The 15,372-nt window shown below is 41.8% G+C and overlaps 1 protein-coding gene across 1 annotated transcript; it reads left to right on the top strand.

Annotated features, from left to right (window-relative positions):
- Positions 1–247: 247 nt before the first annotated feature.
- Positions 248–13,239, top strand: rps4x (ribosomal protein S4 X-linked). Its single transcript, XM_041196055.1, has 7 exons — positions 248–336; positions 919–996; positions 1,948–2,128; positions 2,998–3,095; positions 5,419–5,590; positions 11,315–11,472; positions 13,074–13,239. The coding sequence occupies exons 1-7, from the start codon at positions 334–336 to the stop codon at positions 13,173–13,175; spliced, it is 792 nt and encodes a 263-aa protein (XP_041051989.1). The 5' UTR covers positions 248–333; the 3' UTR covers positions 13,176–13,239.
- Positions 13,240–15,372: the final 2,133 nt, after the last annotated feature.

Below are 15,372 nucleotides of genomic sequence, written 5' to 3' on the forward strand. Positions count from 1 at the left end.
AAGTAAAAGGAAAGTTTTTTTTAAAAAGCCCCTATATTTTTTTTCCCTGGTTGCTCACAGAAATGTCCAGGTTAATCTTTAATTCCTGGATGGTTAGCAACTCTAATGTAAGATAACGTAAAGTGAAAACCCTAGAATCGTTGAAAAGAAAGCCGTTGCTGTTAGTTACGATGAGAGCACAACCTTTCCCAACGTCTAACCATTGTGCTGCTAACACTCTACGTAACCAGTTTCTGACTTGCACAGGGGAACAAGAAGCGTAGTGCGCAGGCGCACAGCGGCCTGGTTGCGCGTTGTATTGTGGGAAACGGTCTTTTTCCTGCAGCTACAGAAATGGTGAGAATCAGCGGGTGTGAGAGCGTGGGGCGAATCCAATAACATCCACTTTATAGAGCGGACAAACACGATTAATCCTACCGCAATCCATCTATAAACGGCCGGGGAATCAGTCTCTGGGCTAATTTGTGCGAAGCGAATGGGTGCTTTCTAGATATTTTAGCACCAAGCGCGGGTCTTGGGGTGCTGGGGGAAGCGTCAGCCATTGCTGCCTGAGGCGGGGCAGCGCTCGGGTTCCTGGGACCCGGCCCTGCTACTGTCCCCTCATCGTATTATAGGCGGCGGGTTCGGGTTGGCGCTGACTTAATTATTTAGTGCGGTTACTGGAACTTGTCTCCCTTCCCTGTCTGCCATGTAGGCCCAGGGCTGGGCCGTGCCATCCGCGGGCTGGAATTGCAGCTTCAGCCCAGGACTCGCTGTTGGGTTTCGGGGTTTTTAAATATCTCCTTCCTCTGAGTTAGGCGAGCGAGTTGGACTCGGGCAGGGGAGGGAGCTGCTGCTGCCGTCCGGGGGATCTGGACACAGGAGCATTGAGAGCTTCAGTTGCAGCCACAAACTAAACGGTTTTTACTCTTCCTACAGGCCCGAGGTCCAAAGAAGCATCTGAAGCGCCTAGCGGCACCCCGGCATTGGATGCTGGATAAACTGACTGGGGTATTTGTAAGTATCTCCCCAGCATCACATGGAATATTAATGTTTGATTGCCTCTGATACGGTGGATGAATTTAGATGGGTGGAATTTTGTAGCCCTTTGAAATAGGCCCATTGGGATCGCAGAAATTTCATATTCTGTTGAATGGAGAGTTTGTACTCAGTTCTGCATACCTAGTTGTACATTTGTAAGTCTTGCAACTCTGTTCTTGGAACCCTTGACTATTTTATGCCTAAAGAACTGTTTAGCAATGTTAATGTCTTTTAACTTTTTAGTTCAGTTTGAAATAACCTACACTTTTAACACTAAGATAAAAAGCAAAATACTGCTGATGCTGGAAATCTGAAACAGGTCTGAAGAAGGGTCATAGGGACTCAAAATGTTAATTTTGTTTTTCTCACTTTTAACAGTTAGGTTGTAATCTACTGAGTTTACAGGCAGAGTGATGTATCAACAAGGGCTTTTTACTCCATTGAATTTGGCACTATATTTTCTTCAACTGCATTTGAAATTTGATTCTTTGTGATTGTATCAAGGTTAGTGAGGGTCAGAAAATGGTAATAGACTGCAATTGCTATGTAGTCCCACTTTTTTAAAGGCTCTGACATAGTTTGTCATCTTTTTTCAGCCTAAGTTTTTGAGTTGTTCTGCTCTATTGCCTAGAGTGTTGATCTAAGGTTCTTTCCAAATGAATGTATTTTGACAGTTGGGTTTGGCAATAGTAAGTTTGTGGGCTTGTTTCTGTGGCTTATAGGGAAGGAAGGAAGAGAAATGAAAATACCATGAGAAATGTGGCTTCAAGTAAAATGTAGGTAATGCAGCTTGATAGTAAAAGCAGGGTTACTGAAAGCATTCTAGTTATAAAACATTTTCTGAGTAAGTGAATGTATTGTCCAAGGGAGTATTTGGGAATTTTGATAGGTGGTAAATTGAGTGTATAAACTGTTTTGCTTTATTAGGCTCCTCGTCCATCTACTGGTCCCCACAAGCTCCGGGAGTGCCTCCCCCTCATCATTTTCCTCCGAAATCGTCTGAAGTATGCTTTGACTGGTGATGAGGTGAAGAAGATCTGTATGCAGAGATTCATCAAAATTGATGGCAAAGTCCGGACAGATATCACCTACCCAACTGGATTCATGGGTAAGTACGGGGATTTTCCTTAATTGAAATTCTTTAAAGGTGTTTGAGGCTCAATATCCCTTGCATGTTTTGTCTGAATTGAATATTGGTTTCAGCAGATTGATTTCAGTTTCTAAGTCAAATAAAATGGAGACATTGCTGTGCTATTTCTTGGAAAACTACACACACATCTCCTGACGTCAAATGGGTGTGTTTAGAAAGTTTCTGTCCAAGCTACACAGCACCCTGACTTAGAGCTATATTGCTGTTCCTTTCAGTCGTTGGGTCAAAAACCCAGGGTGCAATTTTACGGCCTTGCCATGGCTGGGGTGGGATTGGAAAATGTGATGACTTGTTCAAAAGTCAATTGACTTTGACGGGACTGGAAAATCCCACTGGTGAGAGGGGCCACAAAATTTGGCCCCTAGAAATCCTTCCTTAACAATACTGTCACTCTACCTGTGCCAAATGGACAGCAGAGGTTCAAGGAGATGGTTCACCACCAATTTTTCAAGGGTCAATTGGGGATGGGCAACAAATGCTGACCTTGCCAGTGATATTCACACCCCATGAAAGAAGGAAAAAAGGGTATTTGGTTGAGTCCATCCAGATTCAAATCTGAAAGGTGGAAAGGCAAGGACAACCTGAAGGAAATGGAATGTGTGTTTTGGGGTGGTGGGGGGGGGGCGGGTGTAATTCACTGGGTAAGTTTATATGATTCTGGTGCTGCCTCATGTTAATAAACTGCCAGATATTGTAGCTACTGCATCCCCGCAAAGAATGATCTCTTGTATTGTTGATTGCTTTTTGAATTCGGGAACATCTGTGTTTGCATAGTAATTGCTCATTATGGATTGTGGCCTAATTTATAAATTTGTGTTTATTTGCAGATGTGATCAGCATTGATAAGACAAGTGAACATTTCCGTCTGATCTATGACACCAAGGGTCGTTTTGCTGTACATCGAATTACAGCTGAGGAAGCCAAGGTAATTGCCTCATCACAAATTTTATTTATTCTTTCATGGGATGTAGATGTCATTGGCTAGGCCAGCATTTATTGCCCACCCCAAATTGCATTGTGCATCTTAAGTAGTTAATAGGATATGTTACTTGTTTTTGCTTCAACTGGCCCTTTGGAGTGACATGCTCAAGAGTGACTTGAATATTTATTTCTGTTGATTTTTCCCCCCTTTTTGATGAGCTCACTTCCCTGCCTCCGTTTTTATGTATTTGGGGTTGTGACTGGTGTAATGGCCATGAGTCTGTGTCTTGTGCAGTGGAAGGGAGAATATTTTGACAAAACTCTGCATGATCAGCATTAGCTTGGTTTCTTGGGGCTGGAAGAGTCTAAATAACTGGATGTCAGTCGAGCTACTTAATGTGTAGAAAATGAGGCCCAACCTCTATGTAGCCTGGCAGGTGAGCAAATGCTGCCTTTACCATGTCTTGCATTAGTTGAAAGCTTTAGTAGGTAGTAGCATGATTCTTGGTTGGTAATGAAGTTGGCATCAAAGATGAATGCTTGGCAGCATTTGGAATAATGCTTTTGGAAGTTCTTGTAATAGATTAATTCTACTGACAGCACTGTATGTTTTGAGTTAAATTGTACTTTCAGTATTTGCAGCACTTCCATTTAGCTGTGCTGACGGATAAGAGATAGCTGGAAACTATTTTTGTTTCCTTTTTAAAATTGGTTCGCCAAGTGCGGCCTGAAAACAAATTGTCATTAAATCATGGAAACACTCAGCAGGTCACACAGCATCTTGAGTGTTTTCAACATTTCCTGTTTTTTTTTTGGTCAGATTTCCAATGTCCAGTATTTTGCTTTGTTTCAGTGTCATTAAATAGGAGCAGGCATATGACCACTTCAGTAAGATCATGGCTGGTCTTTATTTCACTCCACTTTTTCACAATACTCCTGTACCCTCAGTGCAAAGGTCTCAGCAATCTGAGACTTAAATATACTCAATGATGGAGCTTCCATAGCTCTCCGGGGCTAGAGAACTCCAAAGATTCACAGCCTCCTGAGAAGCAATTCCTTCTCGTACTAAAAGGCTGACCCTTTATCCTGAAATTATGCCCCTGATTCCAGGCAAGTGAAACAGCTCCTCAGCATCTACCTCATCAAACCCCCTCGGAATCTTTTATGTTTCAGTGAGATCATCTTCCATACATTTAAACCTCAAAGAATATAGGCTAATCTACTCAGTCCTTCTTCATAGTAGAAATTGAACCTTTGTACATTATCCTTTTGCACGTCTTTCCAGGCCATATAAGTGGCATCTGCTGTTGAGATAGGTGGCAGTTCTTCCTTTCGGTCTGGTTCCAAGCTCCAGCATCTGTTTAGAGTCATCAATTTTCCCCTGCCTCTTTTCCCCCTCAGGTTAAAGCTGTGTTAAAATCCTGATTATAATTCTAGGTGTCGATGTAAAATTGGGCAGAATAATGTAGCTCCTCAGCCTTGGGTGTTATTCACTATTTTCATTTTGCTGTAATTAGGCAGAGGGGTGGTTACTGGCCCGTTAGTTTTTTGTGTTTGCTGCTGAAGTTATATCAACTTAAAGATGGCTTTATGAATATTTAAATTACCCTACTCTGTGGCCCAGTTCACTGGGATCTGCAGATGGGTATAATGTTGGAGCAAGTACAGTAATATGTAATGGACTTGTCAACTTTATTTAATGAGAATTGATTTCTGAGCAAAAGCCTCAATTTAAGTAAACTAATAAGTTAATGAAACATAGGTGTGTAAACAATATTTGCTTAATCTGGAAGTTGCACCACTTCACTGTTTTTATATTCTTGCACCTCTCCTACTTATACCCTGGAGGACAAATTGCTTTGGCGTTTATGGGTTTCTGTCATTGTGAATCTGTGTTCAAATGTTGCCCCAGCTCAACATCAAATCTTGTGTTGACCTGGTAAAAGTATGGAAAATTGCAGGTGCAGACTTGTGCCTTACCACTTTGCCACAGTTGCTACTGTGCACTGCAGCACTGTGTTATCAGTCCCACCTTCTAAATTGGATGGATTGTTTATGCTACAATATTAATTTGTAATTAAGTAGTGTTGTAATAGGTAGTGTTGTAAAATTATTTTTGGAGGTAGTGTAGGATAAGGTGATAACCTCATTCTTCAGTACCTGAAAGGTATTTAACTGTAGTTACCTTCCTGGATAAAAGTGGCAACATGTTCTGAGATGAGGCTACAAGGCACAAGTAGGGACTTTTTTAAATTTGTAGAAATTGGTTTTAAGATGTTTGTTTTAGACAGTGTCAATGAAGAGTGACAATTTAATTTGTTTTCCAGTATAAGCTGTGCAAAGTAAGGAAGATCCGTGTGGGCACCAAAGGAATCCCTCATCTGGTTACACATGATGCGCGAACCATTCGCTATCCAGATCCTCTGATTAAGGTCAATGACACTGTACAGATTGATCTGGATACTGGCAAGATCACAGACTTCATCAAATTTGACACAGGTATTTGAGTTTATGGTTAAAATGGCTCTAGGCCTTTGCCTCTGCTCACTTAAAGGAAGGGTATTAAAATGGGAATTGTTTCAGGTGTCTGCATAGACATATGCAGTAGAGAGGACAGTGCCATAAGGCAGTATACAATGGCAGAGAATTTTCAAATTAAAATCAAAATCTGCTAAATTAAGATCTCTTTTTTCTGGTTGAAACTGGGTAGAATTCTTTGTTTCAGATCATCATTGAATTTTTGCCTTTAAGTTGCAAATCAAGACTTTTGCGAAGCGAGGGAATGCAGAGTGAAACTAAACTTAAATTTAACTTTTGAATACCCAAATCATATAAAATTTACATTTTTAAGTTTCTTAGGGATCCATGTCAATAATATTTCTTGCAGTACCTGAAACATGGAATAAACGCACTTTGTATACTCTGTACATGGGTTTTGCATAAATACAGTATTTGCATTATGTAGGCCATATGTCCCAAAGACTGGTGAATTGTTTCAAACATCTCCCTTCGTTGTTTGCAACAGGCAAGGTGAAGACCATACCAACCAGCCCGAGCTTGCAAAACTCAACCCAGTGCCCAACATTAGGTGTGATTCCAAGATTGGGCAACATTTGCTAAAGAATCCTCAGTGTGCTAAGGATTACGTTGACAACCAATTTAAGATTGTCCGTTGGGTTCGAAGTGTGGCGTGTACTGGTAGCTACATATGTTAATAGACAGGACCTTGTTCTTTGCAGACAAGAACACGTACACACATTGCATCTGTTTCTGCTAAACAAAATAAATGACAGCCATTTGCTCAGGGCAAAGCCTTGATCAGTCAGAATCGAGCTGCCTGGTTTAAATTTCAAACAATGCTTGGCAGTTAACTGTCAGTCACAGAATCACTTTAGCAGGTGATTGATCAGTGATTCAGCAGCCTGAGAATCACAGAATCATAATCACAGGAGGAGGCCATTTGTCCCATTGAGTCTGCACCGGCTCTCAAAATGAGCATTATGAACTAATGCTATTTCCCTGCCTTTTCCCATACCCCTGCACCTTGTTTCCATTCAAATAATCATCTAATGCCCTCTTGAATGCTTCGATTGAACCTGCCTCCAGGCAGTGCATTCCAGACTGTTCGTTGTGTGAAAAAGTTTTTCCTCACGTCAAATTTACTTCTTTTGCAAATCACTTCAGATCTGTGCCCTCTCGTTCTTGATCCTTTTATGAGTGGGAACAGCTTCTCCCTATCTACTCTGCCCAGCCCCCTCATGATTTTGAAAATTCTATCAAGTCTCCTAGTAGCCTCCTCCTCCTCCTCCTCCTCCAAGGAAAACAGTCCAAACTTTTCCAATCTATCCTCATAGCTGAGGTTTCTCATCCCTGGGACCATTCTTGTAAACCTCTTCTGCACTCTCTCCAATGTGTTCACATCCTTCCTATAATATGGTGCCCAGAACTGTACACAATATTCCAGCTGAGGTCTAACAAAGGTCTTGTATAAATTCAGCATAACCTCCCTGCTCTTGTACTCTATGCCCCTGTTAATAAAGCCCAGAATACTACGTTTTATCAACTGCTTTCCTTCCACCTTCAATGGTCTATGCACATATACGCCCAAGCCTTTCTGCTCCTGCACCCCCTTCAAAATTCCACCCCTTATTTTATATTGTCTGTCCACGTTCTTCCGACCAAAATGAATCGCCTCACACTTCTCCACATTGAACTTCATCTGCCACCTATCTGCTCACTTCAACTTGTCTACGTCCTCTTGAAGTTCCACACAGTCATCCTTGCAGTTCACAACACTCCCAAGTTTCGTATCATCTGCAAATTTTAAAATTGTCCCCTGCACACCAAGATCTAGATTGTTAATATGTATCAGGAAAAGTAAGAGTCCCAATACTGACCCCTGGGGAACTCCACTACAAATCTTTCTCCAGCCCAAAAAACATCATTGACCACCACTCTCTGCTTCCTGTTTTTCAGCCAATTTTGTATCCATGTTGCTACTGTCCCTTCTATTCCATGATCGATAGCTTTTCTCACAAGTCAGTTGTGTGGCACTGTGTCAAATGTTTTTTCAATGTCACCGTACACCACATCAACAGTATTACACTCATCGATCTTTTCTGTTACCTCTTCAAAAAACTTCAAGCTAGTTAAACACGATTTCCCCTTTAGAAATCCATGCTGGCTCTTCCTTATTAATCCATCTTTTTCCACTGACTACTAATTCTATCCTGAATAATTGTTTCTAGAATATTGCCCACCACTGAAGTTAAACTGACTGGTCTGTAGTTGCTGGGCTTATCTTTACAAACTTTTTTGAACAAGGGCTTAACAAGGTTCTCTGGCACCAGCCCTGAGTGTAGGGAAGACTGAAAGATTCTGGCCAGTGCCCCTGCAATTTCTGCTCTCCCTTCCTTCAGTATCCTTGGATGCAACTCATCTGGTCTCAAAGCCTTGTCAACTTTAAGTACCGACAGTCTATTCAACTCTTCCCCCTTATCAATTTTGAACCCTTCTAGTGACAGAGTTTCCTCATCTGTCACCATAGCCTGGGTAGCAACTACCTCCTTGGCAAAGTATTCACTTAATACCTCAGCCATGGCCCCTTCGTCCATGTGTAAATTCCCTTTTAGATGCCTAATCGGCCTTACCCCTCCTTTTACCACCCTTTTAACTGTTTATATGGCTATAGAAGACTTGAGATTCCCCTTTGTTGGCTGTCAGCCTTTTCTCATAATCCCTCTTTGCTTCTCTAATATACTATTTCACCTCCCCTCTGAACCTTCTGTATTCCTCTTGGTTTTCAATTGTGTTTCCTACCTGACACCTGTTATAAGTGCACTTTTTCTTAATTTCAATCTCCCTTTTTCATCCAGGGAGCTCTGGACTTGTTTATCCCACCTTTCCCTTTCGATGGAATATACCATAAAGGTGCTCAAACCAGTTCTTTATTGAAGGTGGCCCATTGTTCAGCTACAGTTTTTCCTGCTAGTCTTTCATTCCAGTCTATCTGGCCTAGCTCCGTTCTTGCCCCATCAAAGTCGGCTCTTGTTCAGTTAATTATTTTTACTCTGGATCGCCTTTTGACCTTTTCTATCGTCATCCTAAAATACACAATGCAATGATCACTGTCTCTTAAATGTTCCCCATCTGACACTTGATCCTCATTTCCAAGAACCAGTCCAACAGTGTGTCTTTTCTTGTTGGATTGGACACATCCTGCTATAGAAAATTCTCCTGAACACAATCTAAGAAGTTTTGCTCCTCTCCGCCCTTTACACTACCACTGTCCCAGCCTACATTCGGGTAATTAAAGTCCCCCATTATAACTACTCTATAATGCCTGCATCTCTAATTTCCCTCCAGATTTGTTCTTTTACATCCTTTTCACTATTTGGCGGTCTATAGACTACACCGAGCAATGTAATTGCACCCTTTTTGCTCCTTAGCTCTAGCCAAATTGATTCTGTCCTTGAACCCTTTGGGACATCCTCTTTCTCCAGCACTGCAATGCTCTTCTTAACCAATACCGGTACCTCTTCTCCATTTCTTTCCTATCTCTTCTGAACATGTTTTACCCGCAAATATTTAACACCCAGTTCTGTCTGTCCTTGAGCCAGGTCTGTTATCGCCACCATATTTCTACATGGCAATCCGCGTCTATAACTCCCCAATCTTATTTACTGTACTCCATGCATTCACATACATGCATAGTAACCCTGATTTAGATTTTGTTACTTCTTCCTTACCCTGACTTTACCGATTAACTTATTATTCTCCATACTAGTTCTATCTGTTCCTCCCGGTATTTTGTGCACCCTGGTATTCCTCTAATATTTTTGCTTAGTTCCCACACCCTGCCGAGTTAATTTAAAGCCTGGCAGCATCGGCGGAGAAGAAAAGAGTTGACGTTTCGAGTCCTCATGATCCTTCAACAGAAGGGTCTGTTCTGTTGAAGGGTTATGAGGACTCGAAACGTCAACTCTTTTCTTCTCCGCTGATGCTGCCAGACCTGCTGAGTTTTTCCAGGTAATTCTGTTTTTGTTTTGGATTTCCAGCATCCGCAGTTTTTTTTTAATTTAAAGCCTTCCCACCAGCGCTAGCGTCAACTGGTATGTTTTCCATGGCAGTGTCTACCAATCAGCGTCCACTTGCCAGCCAATCAGCACTCTTATCCAGTATAAATTGTTCCCTCTGCACTTGGTGTTCTTGCAAATTGTCCTTATGAGTGTAGACGAAATGCTTCGACAAGAAAATATCTCTTCAATAATCGAGTTCTGTTCTGCCAAACAACTAATAACAAATACTGATTATTCTACAATTAGAAGCTGTTTAATCAGGGCATCATTGGAACAGAATTCTGGTAATTAATCAATTGGCCCACCTAACTAGCCGCAACGGACTTTTTGTTTATATGGTACATGCTTTTTAAGGGAACCTGGATAAACGTGTGAGGATGAATGAAATAGAAGGTTATGTTAATGGGGTTAGATGAAGTGGGTTGGGAGGAACTTCTTGTGGAATCTCAATTCTTGACACGGACAAGTTGGGCCAAATGATCTGCTCCTATACTGTACTTTCAATGAAACATCATGTGGATTTGTTTTTGTAGTTAATTTTGTGGTGGTGAGTATAATGTATGCCTTTTAGTGCCAGCTACCTGGGTATATATAGTGAAATTCAGGGAACCAATGGATAACCTTTGCATTGTGCTGATGCCAACTAGTTATATTCTGGGCTGCTCAATAATCTTGTCTGTGGGTGGTGAAGTAACATAATCGGAGAGCTGCTCAGTTCTAAACCCCCCTGACAAATTTGTTGAACATCATAAGGGATAAATGATCAGTATTGAAATTAAGATGGTTGCTTCTTACATGGCTATCCTTTACCACAGAGCTTTCTGAATAATCATCTAACTTGCTGTTTTAAATTGGTAACCAACATGCAGACAGGCACATATGACTGACAATGAGAAACTACAGATAGTATTAGGGACTGCAAGGAATCATGTCCATTAAAGACTTGACTTAAGTTTTACCTCAGACATAGTTCTTAATCAATTTTCAATAATCTGTGCCAAGCACTTTGAATGACTCATTAGACAGTCTCCATTGAAATATTGTGACAGTGGTTAAAACATTTATAGAGGACTTCCCGATCTAAGCATGTTACTGGCTTGCTTTTGATATGTGCCTGTCAACCAGGCAGCAATATATATTTCCTTTAAAAATAACCTGTCCCCCATGTATTAAGTGAGTGCCTCCTTTTCGGCGTATTAACCTCTGAGACGTACTGGAAGAGAGAAGTTTTGCAGGTTACAATCCTGTCCTTGTCTGAAGTTCCCACGATTGGATTTTCGACAGGGAGGATTGAATAGAGATCAGGAACATGCACTCTGGCTTGTTTCCTCTCCTGTAGCCTGATTCTTGCGCATATGTGCCCAGCTTTCTTCAGCTGTAGATTAGCAAATGAATACCCACTTCAATTGTAATGAGATCATGTTGGTCTGGGAGTTTTTAGGGGGCACAGGAACATGGGGAATGTTAATTTTTAGACTGTTGATACTGTGATGCAGTGTTGTTTGTGTGTGATGTACCTGGGATACTTTACATTTTGAAAAAAATCCTGAATGAATTATTTTTATAGAATATAATATCCATAAGTATCATTCCTAAACATCTGTGAATCCTTGATTTGTTATCATTTATTTCTTTGTCCCTGCAGGTAACTTGTGCATGGTGATAGGAGGTGCTAACTTGGGTCGTATTGGAGTGATCACTAATCGTGAGAGACACCCTGGTTCTTTCGATGTTGTTCACGTAAAGGATGCTAATGGTAACAGCTTTGCTACCAGGCTTTCCAACATTTTTGTTATTGGAAAGGTGAGTATGACTCCTGGTACCAATGGAAAGCAAGTGTGTGTGTTTTTTTACCTAGTTGACTGTAGGCAATTGGCTTTAGTTAAATCAGAAGTAGCCCTGCTTTACCAGGATAGCTCTTAGTTAAGGACTCTACAGTAGTGATAATTTGCAGTAAACTGCAGCATGGTTATGAGCCTGTTAATTCTTTGGGTGTGAACGTTAACTTGATAAACTAAGATAATACTTCATCATACAGTGGCATACATTCACCAGTTCATTGCAGTCGTTTGTTTCCGTGCTCTCAACCATGGCTCAGTTGGTAGTACTCTTGCCCCTGAAACATAAGGGCTGGAGCACAATCAAGGTTGACACTCCGGTGCAGAAGTGAGGAAGCACTGTATTGTCAGAAGTGTCCTGTTTCGGATGAGGCATTAAACCGAGGTCCCATCTGCCTGCTCTTCTGGATGTAAGATCCCAGCTACTATTTCGAAGATAAGTAAAGGAGTTATCCCCAGTGTCCTTACCAATATTTATCCCTTATTCAACATTGCAAAAGCAGATTATCTGGTCGTTATCACATTGCTGTTTGTGGGGTGTTGCTGAATGCATATTGGATGCCATATTTCTTACAGCAGTAACTACACATCATAAGTACTTAGTTGGTGGCAAAGTGTTTTGAGACACACAATGGTTGTGAAAAGTGCTATATAAATGCAAGTCTTTTGTTTTGCCTGGAATACAGAGCTTCAGTTGTGTCAGCCTCTGCCTTTTGAGTCAGAAGGTTGTGTATTCAAGCCATTGGTAGAGACTTGAGCATTTGACACTTCAATGCAGTATTCAGTGAGTTGAAAGTGCTGTTTTTTAGGATGAGATGTTAAACTGATCTCCCATTTGCCCCATAGGTGAACAAAAAAGATCCCATGGGACAATGTGACAAAGGACTCCTGGTGTCCTGACCAACATTTGTCCCTTGGCTAATATCACTAAAACAAATGAACTGGTCTCTAACTACAACACCACAGCAATTACACTTCAGAAGTACTTTACTGATATTGGAGTGCTTTGAGGTGTCCTGTGGATGTGAAAGGCATTGCATGAAAATGCAAATTCTTCTATTTAAATGTTTAATTGGTAGGCTGCATTTAATTCAGGCACTTAGTTCTGGTTGCCTGCTGCATTCTGGTTCAAGCCCTTTTGAGAAATTCTGTACATGTCGATTTGAACAAGTTAGTGACTTAATTGTGAAGTAAAAGTGGCTTTCTCAGAAGACTGAACCTGTTGCCATTCTCAGAATCTATTGTGAAAGTGGATTAATTCTGCATTACTCTATGGTTGATCAAAACTTCTTAAAACAACACTTCTTTCTAGCAACTTGTTAGGGATTTGTATTTATAAAATGTACCGTTAGAAGCTCCCATGGCCAACTGGTTGCAATGCAGCTGAGTCTTGAGGTTTTCCAGGCAGGGAGGGGGAAGGGAGGTAATGGTAAAAAGTTAAAGGTGCCTGGAAAACAAGTGACCATTGGGGTTGTGCTGTTGATAATAGATCCAAAAGCTGCAGAAAAATGTGTTTTATGTATTTACTTTTCTTCCACCACTTTAATCAACTTTCTTTGTTCTTAGGGTAATAAACCATGGGTTTCCCTGCCTCGTGGAAAGGGTATCCGCCTCACCATTGCTGAAGAGAGAGACAAGAGGCTGGCTGCAAAGCAGAGTAGCAACTAATTATCAGAACTGTACAGTGGTAGTACCACCCCCCGGCAGAATTAAAAAAAAGGCTTTCTATATATATATATATACACTGCGTGTAGTTTTTCTTTGGTTTTCTTCGCTGCCCTCGTACAAAAATCCTCAGTAATATGCCCTTAGGGTGCATGTCCAAAGCCATGTTCCTTTGCAGAATAGGATCTGTACTGCTAATGCAATACTATAGAACATTGTTTTTATTAAAACAAATTGTGTTTCACTAAGAGTATCCCGTTCTAAAGCATGCATTGATAAATGGAAGGAACAAAATTACTGGGGAAATCTAGAAGAATTGTGCAGTTCTGTAGCACACTGCAGTAGATTGCATGATTATAACCATGCAAGAAATGGGTACAGGGTTGAATACTGAATCTCCCTGTCACCTGTTTTAAGGGGAGCATTTCCACTTTACTCAGCTGCACTAAGAATTTTCTGGTTGCTTAATCACTATCTTATTTCAGAAATGTTTTGTTTTGAAATACTTGCATGAGACATTCTCGTTTCTCAGCACAGGGAATGGAATGGGACTTTATTCCTTAGCAGAGACATTATAGTAATGGCTATTTAAAATGTTGCTTTCTTTTGCCGCATTTAATAACAGCTGAGTGAATTTGAGAAGGAGCTGGATTTTCCCGGTCTCAATTGGGTCAGAATGGGCAGGCAGGTTAAAAGAAAATGGCCACAATGTGTGGCTGGAAGGCCTGCCTCTGTTTCAGCCCTTCCCAATACTCCCAACAACATGGACCTCTGATCTCACCTGCCCCAATAATGAAGCCAGTTAACAACCTAGAAACCCTAGATCCCACAATTTCTCAGCTTTTCTGGGAGAGGAGGGGAAACAGTTTAGTGGCTGTCTGGATCAGACCAGCTGCATGGAGGTGATCACCATGACTGAGGCAACTCCTGGAGGTAGGAAGAATTCAAAAAGTGAAAATGCTTCCTAAAGTTTAAAGGGCTTAACCCTCTGAAGTTAAGGCTGCTGCAGCTAATCTTGGGTCAGGGGAGGAACCAGCATTTAGAACTTGCCAGTTCAGGAGGTCATTTCCCTAGTAGCATCCTGTGGGCACTAGGGCAGTGGACACAGCTACTCAGACTACCTGAGCACCTGATTATGCAGCACCCTTGGAGAAAACAAGGCCATTGGAAATGAGCAGCAGCCTGCACAGGAAGTTCAGGCAGACAGGCACTACCTTGACTGCAGGATCTACAGGTGAAGAGACTTGTAGATAACAAAACCAGTACTGAAGGAGACTGCAATTCTAAGCAGATGGCCATAGACGTCTGTGTCCTTGTTACCATGTACCTCTGTGGTATCTCAGGTGATTGCACACGAGTACATCATGGAGGTGACAGGTCCCTTTACCAATGCTGAGCCACAACTTAGGATCACAACTACTGGGGCATTGTGGCCTTAGAGGGCACTGAGTATGGTGCGTATTGCTGTCAGTTATTGCCTTGCAATACCCTCCTGCAAGGGCTTTGGCTGTTGTGATGGTCTGCTGCTTTCTGCATAACATGGCCCTCCACAGAGATCTGTAGACCTTGATGGTGTGGTCCTGGAAGTGGACAGCTCACAGTGGGAGAAGCAGGGGGTAAGAGAGCTGGAGGAATTGGAGCCAGAGGGAAATGACACTGAACAGGCAAATTCCCCTGCATGATGAGGTGGCCTGCCAATCTGGGAGGAGGACTTTGCTTTCCCTTGTTGATGCCAGTCCACCACCTTCCCTATGTGACCTTGCTTCTGTGTGTTGCAGTGGTAGGCCTCTGTCACAAACTCTTCCTTAGGACAACTGGCAGTCACAGTGATTGCTCCCTTGAGTAAAAGCAAAATGCTACAAATGTTGGAAGTATGAAACAAAACCTGAAAATGCTGGAAAAGCTCAGCGGGTCCGGCACCATGTGCAGTGAAAGAACTAGCTGAGTTATGGAGTCTGTATGACTTGGAGCTCTAAATTAGAGTCTGAGTTGAAACGTTGAGTCTTGTTTCTCTCTGCACAAATGCTGCCGAACCCCCTGAGTTTTCCAGCATTTTCTATTATTGCTACCTTAAATGTCTAAAGCCCATGTCACCCCCAGCCCCAGCAGCTAATTGGACAGGAAACCCATCTCCATTTAAATTAAAGGCTCACCCCCAGGAAAATCTGAAACTCTTTTTATCTTTCTCAGCCTGCAGAAG

The sequence above is a fragment of the Carcharodon carcharias genome, chromosome 9, assembly GCF_017639515.1.
Source record: "Carcharodon carcharias isolate sCarCar2 chromosome 9, sCarCar2.pri, whole genome shotgun sequence".
In the NCBI taxonomy this organism is placed as follows: Eukaryota; Metazoa; Chordata; class Chondrichthyes; order Lamniformes; family Lamnidae; genus Carcharodon; species Carcharodon carcharias.

Coding starts and splice junctions, on each gene's coding strand:
- rps4x (XM_041196055.1), top strand. Junction 997..1,947: donor ATAAACTGACTGGGGTATTT/GTAAGTATCTCC, acceptor TTGCTTTATTAG/GCTCCTCGTCCATCTACTGG. Junction 11,473..13,073: donor ACATTTTTGTTATTGGAAAG/GTGAGTATGACT, acceptor CTTTGTTCTTAG/GGTAATAAACCATGGGTTTC.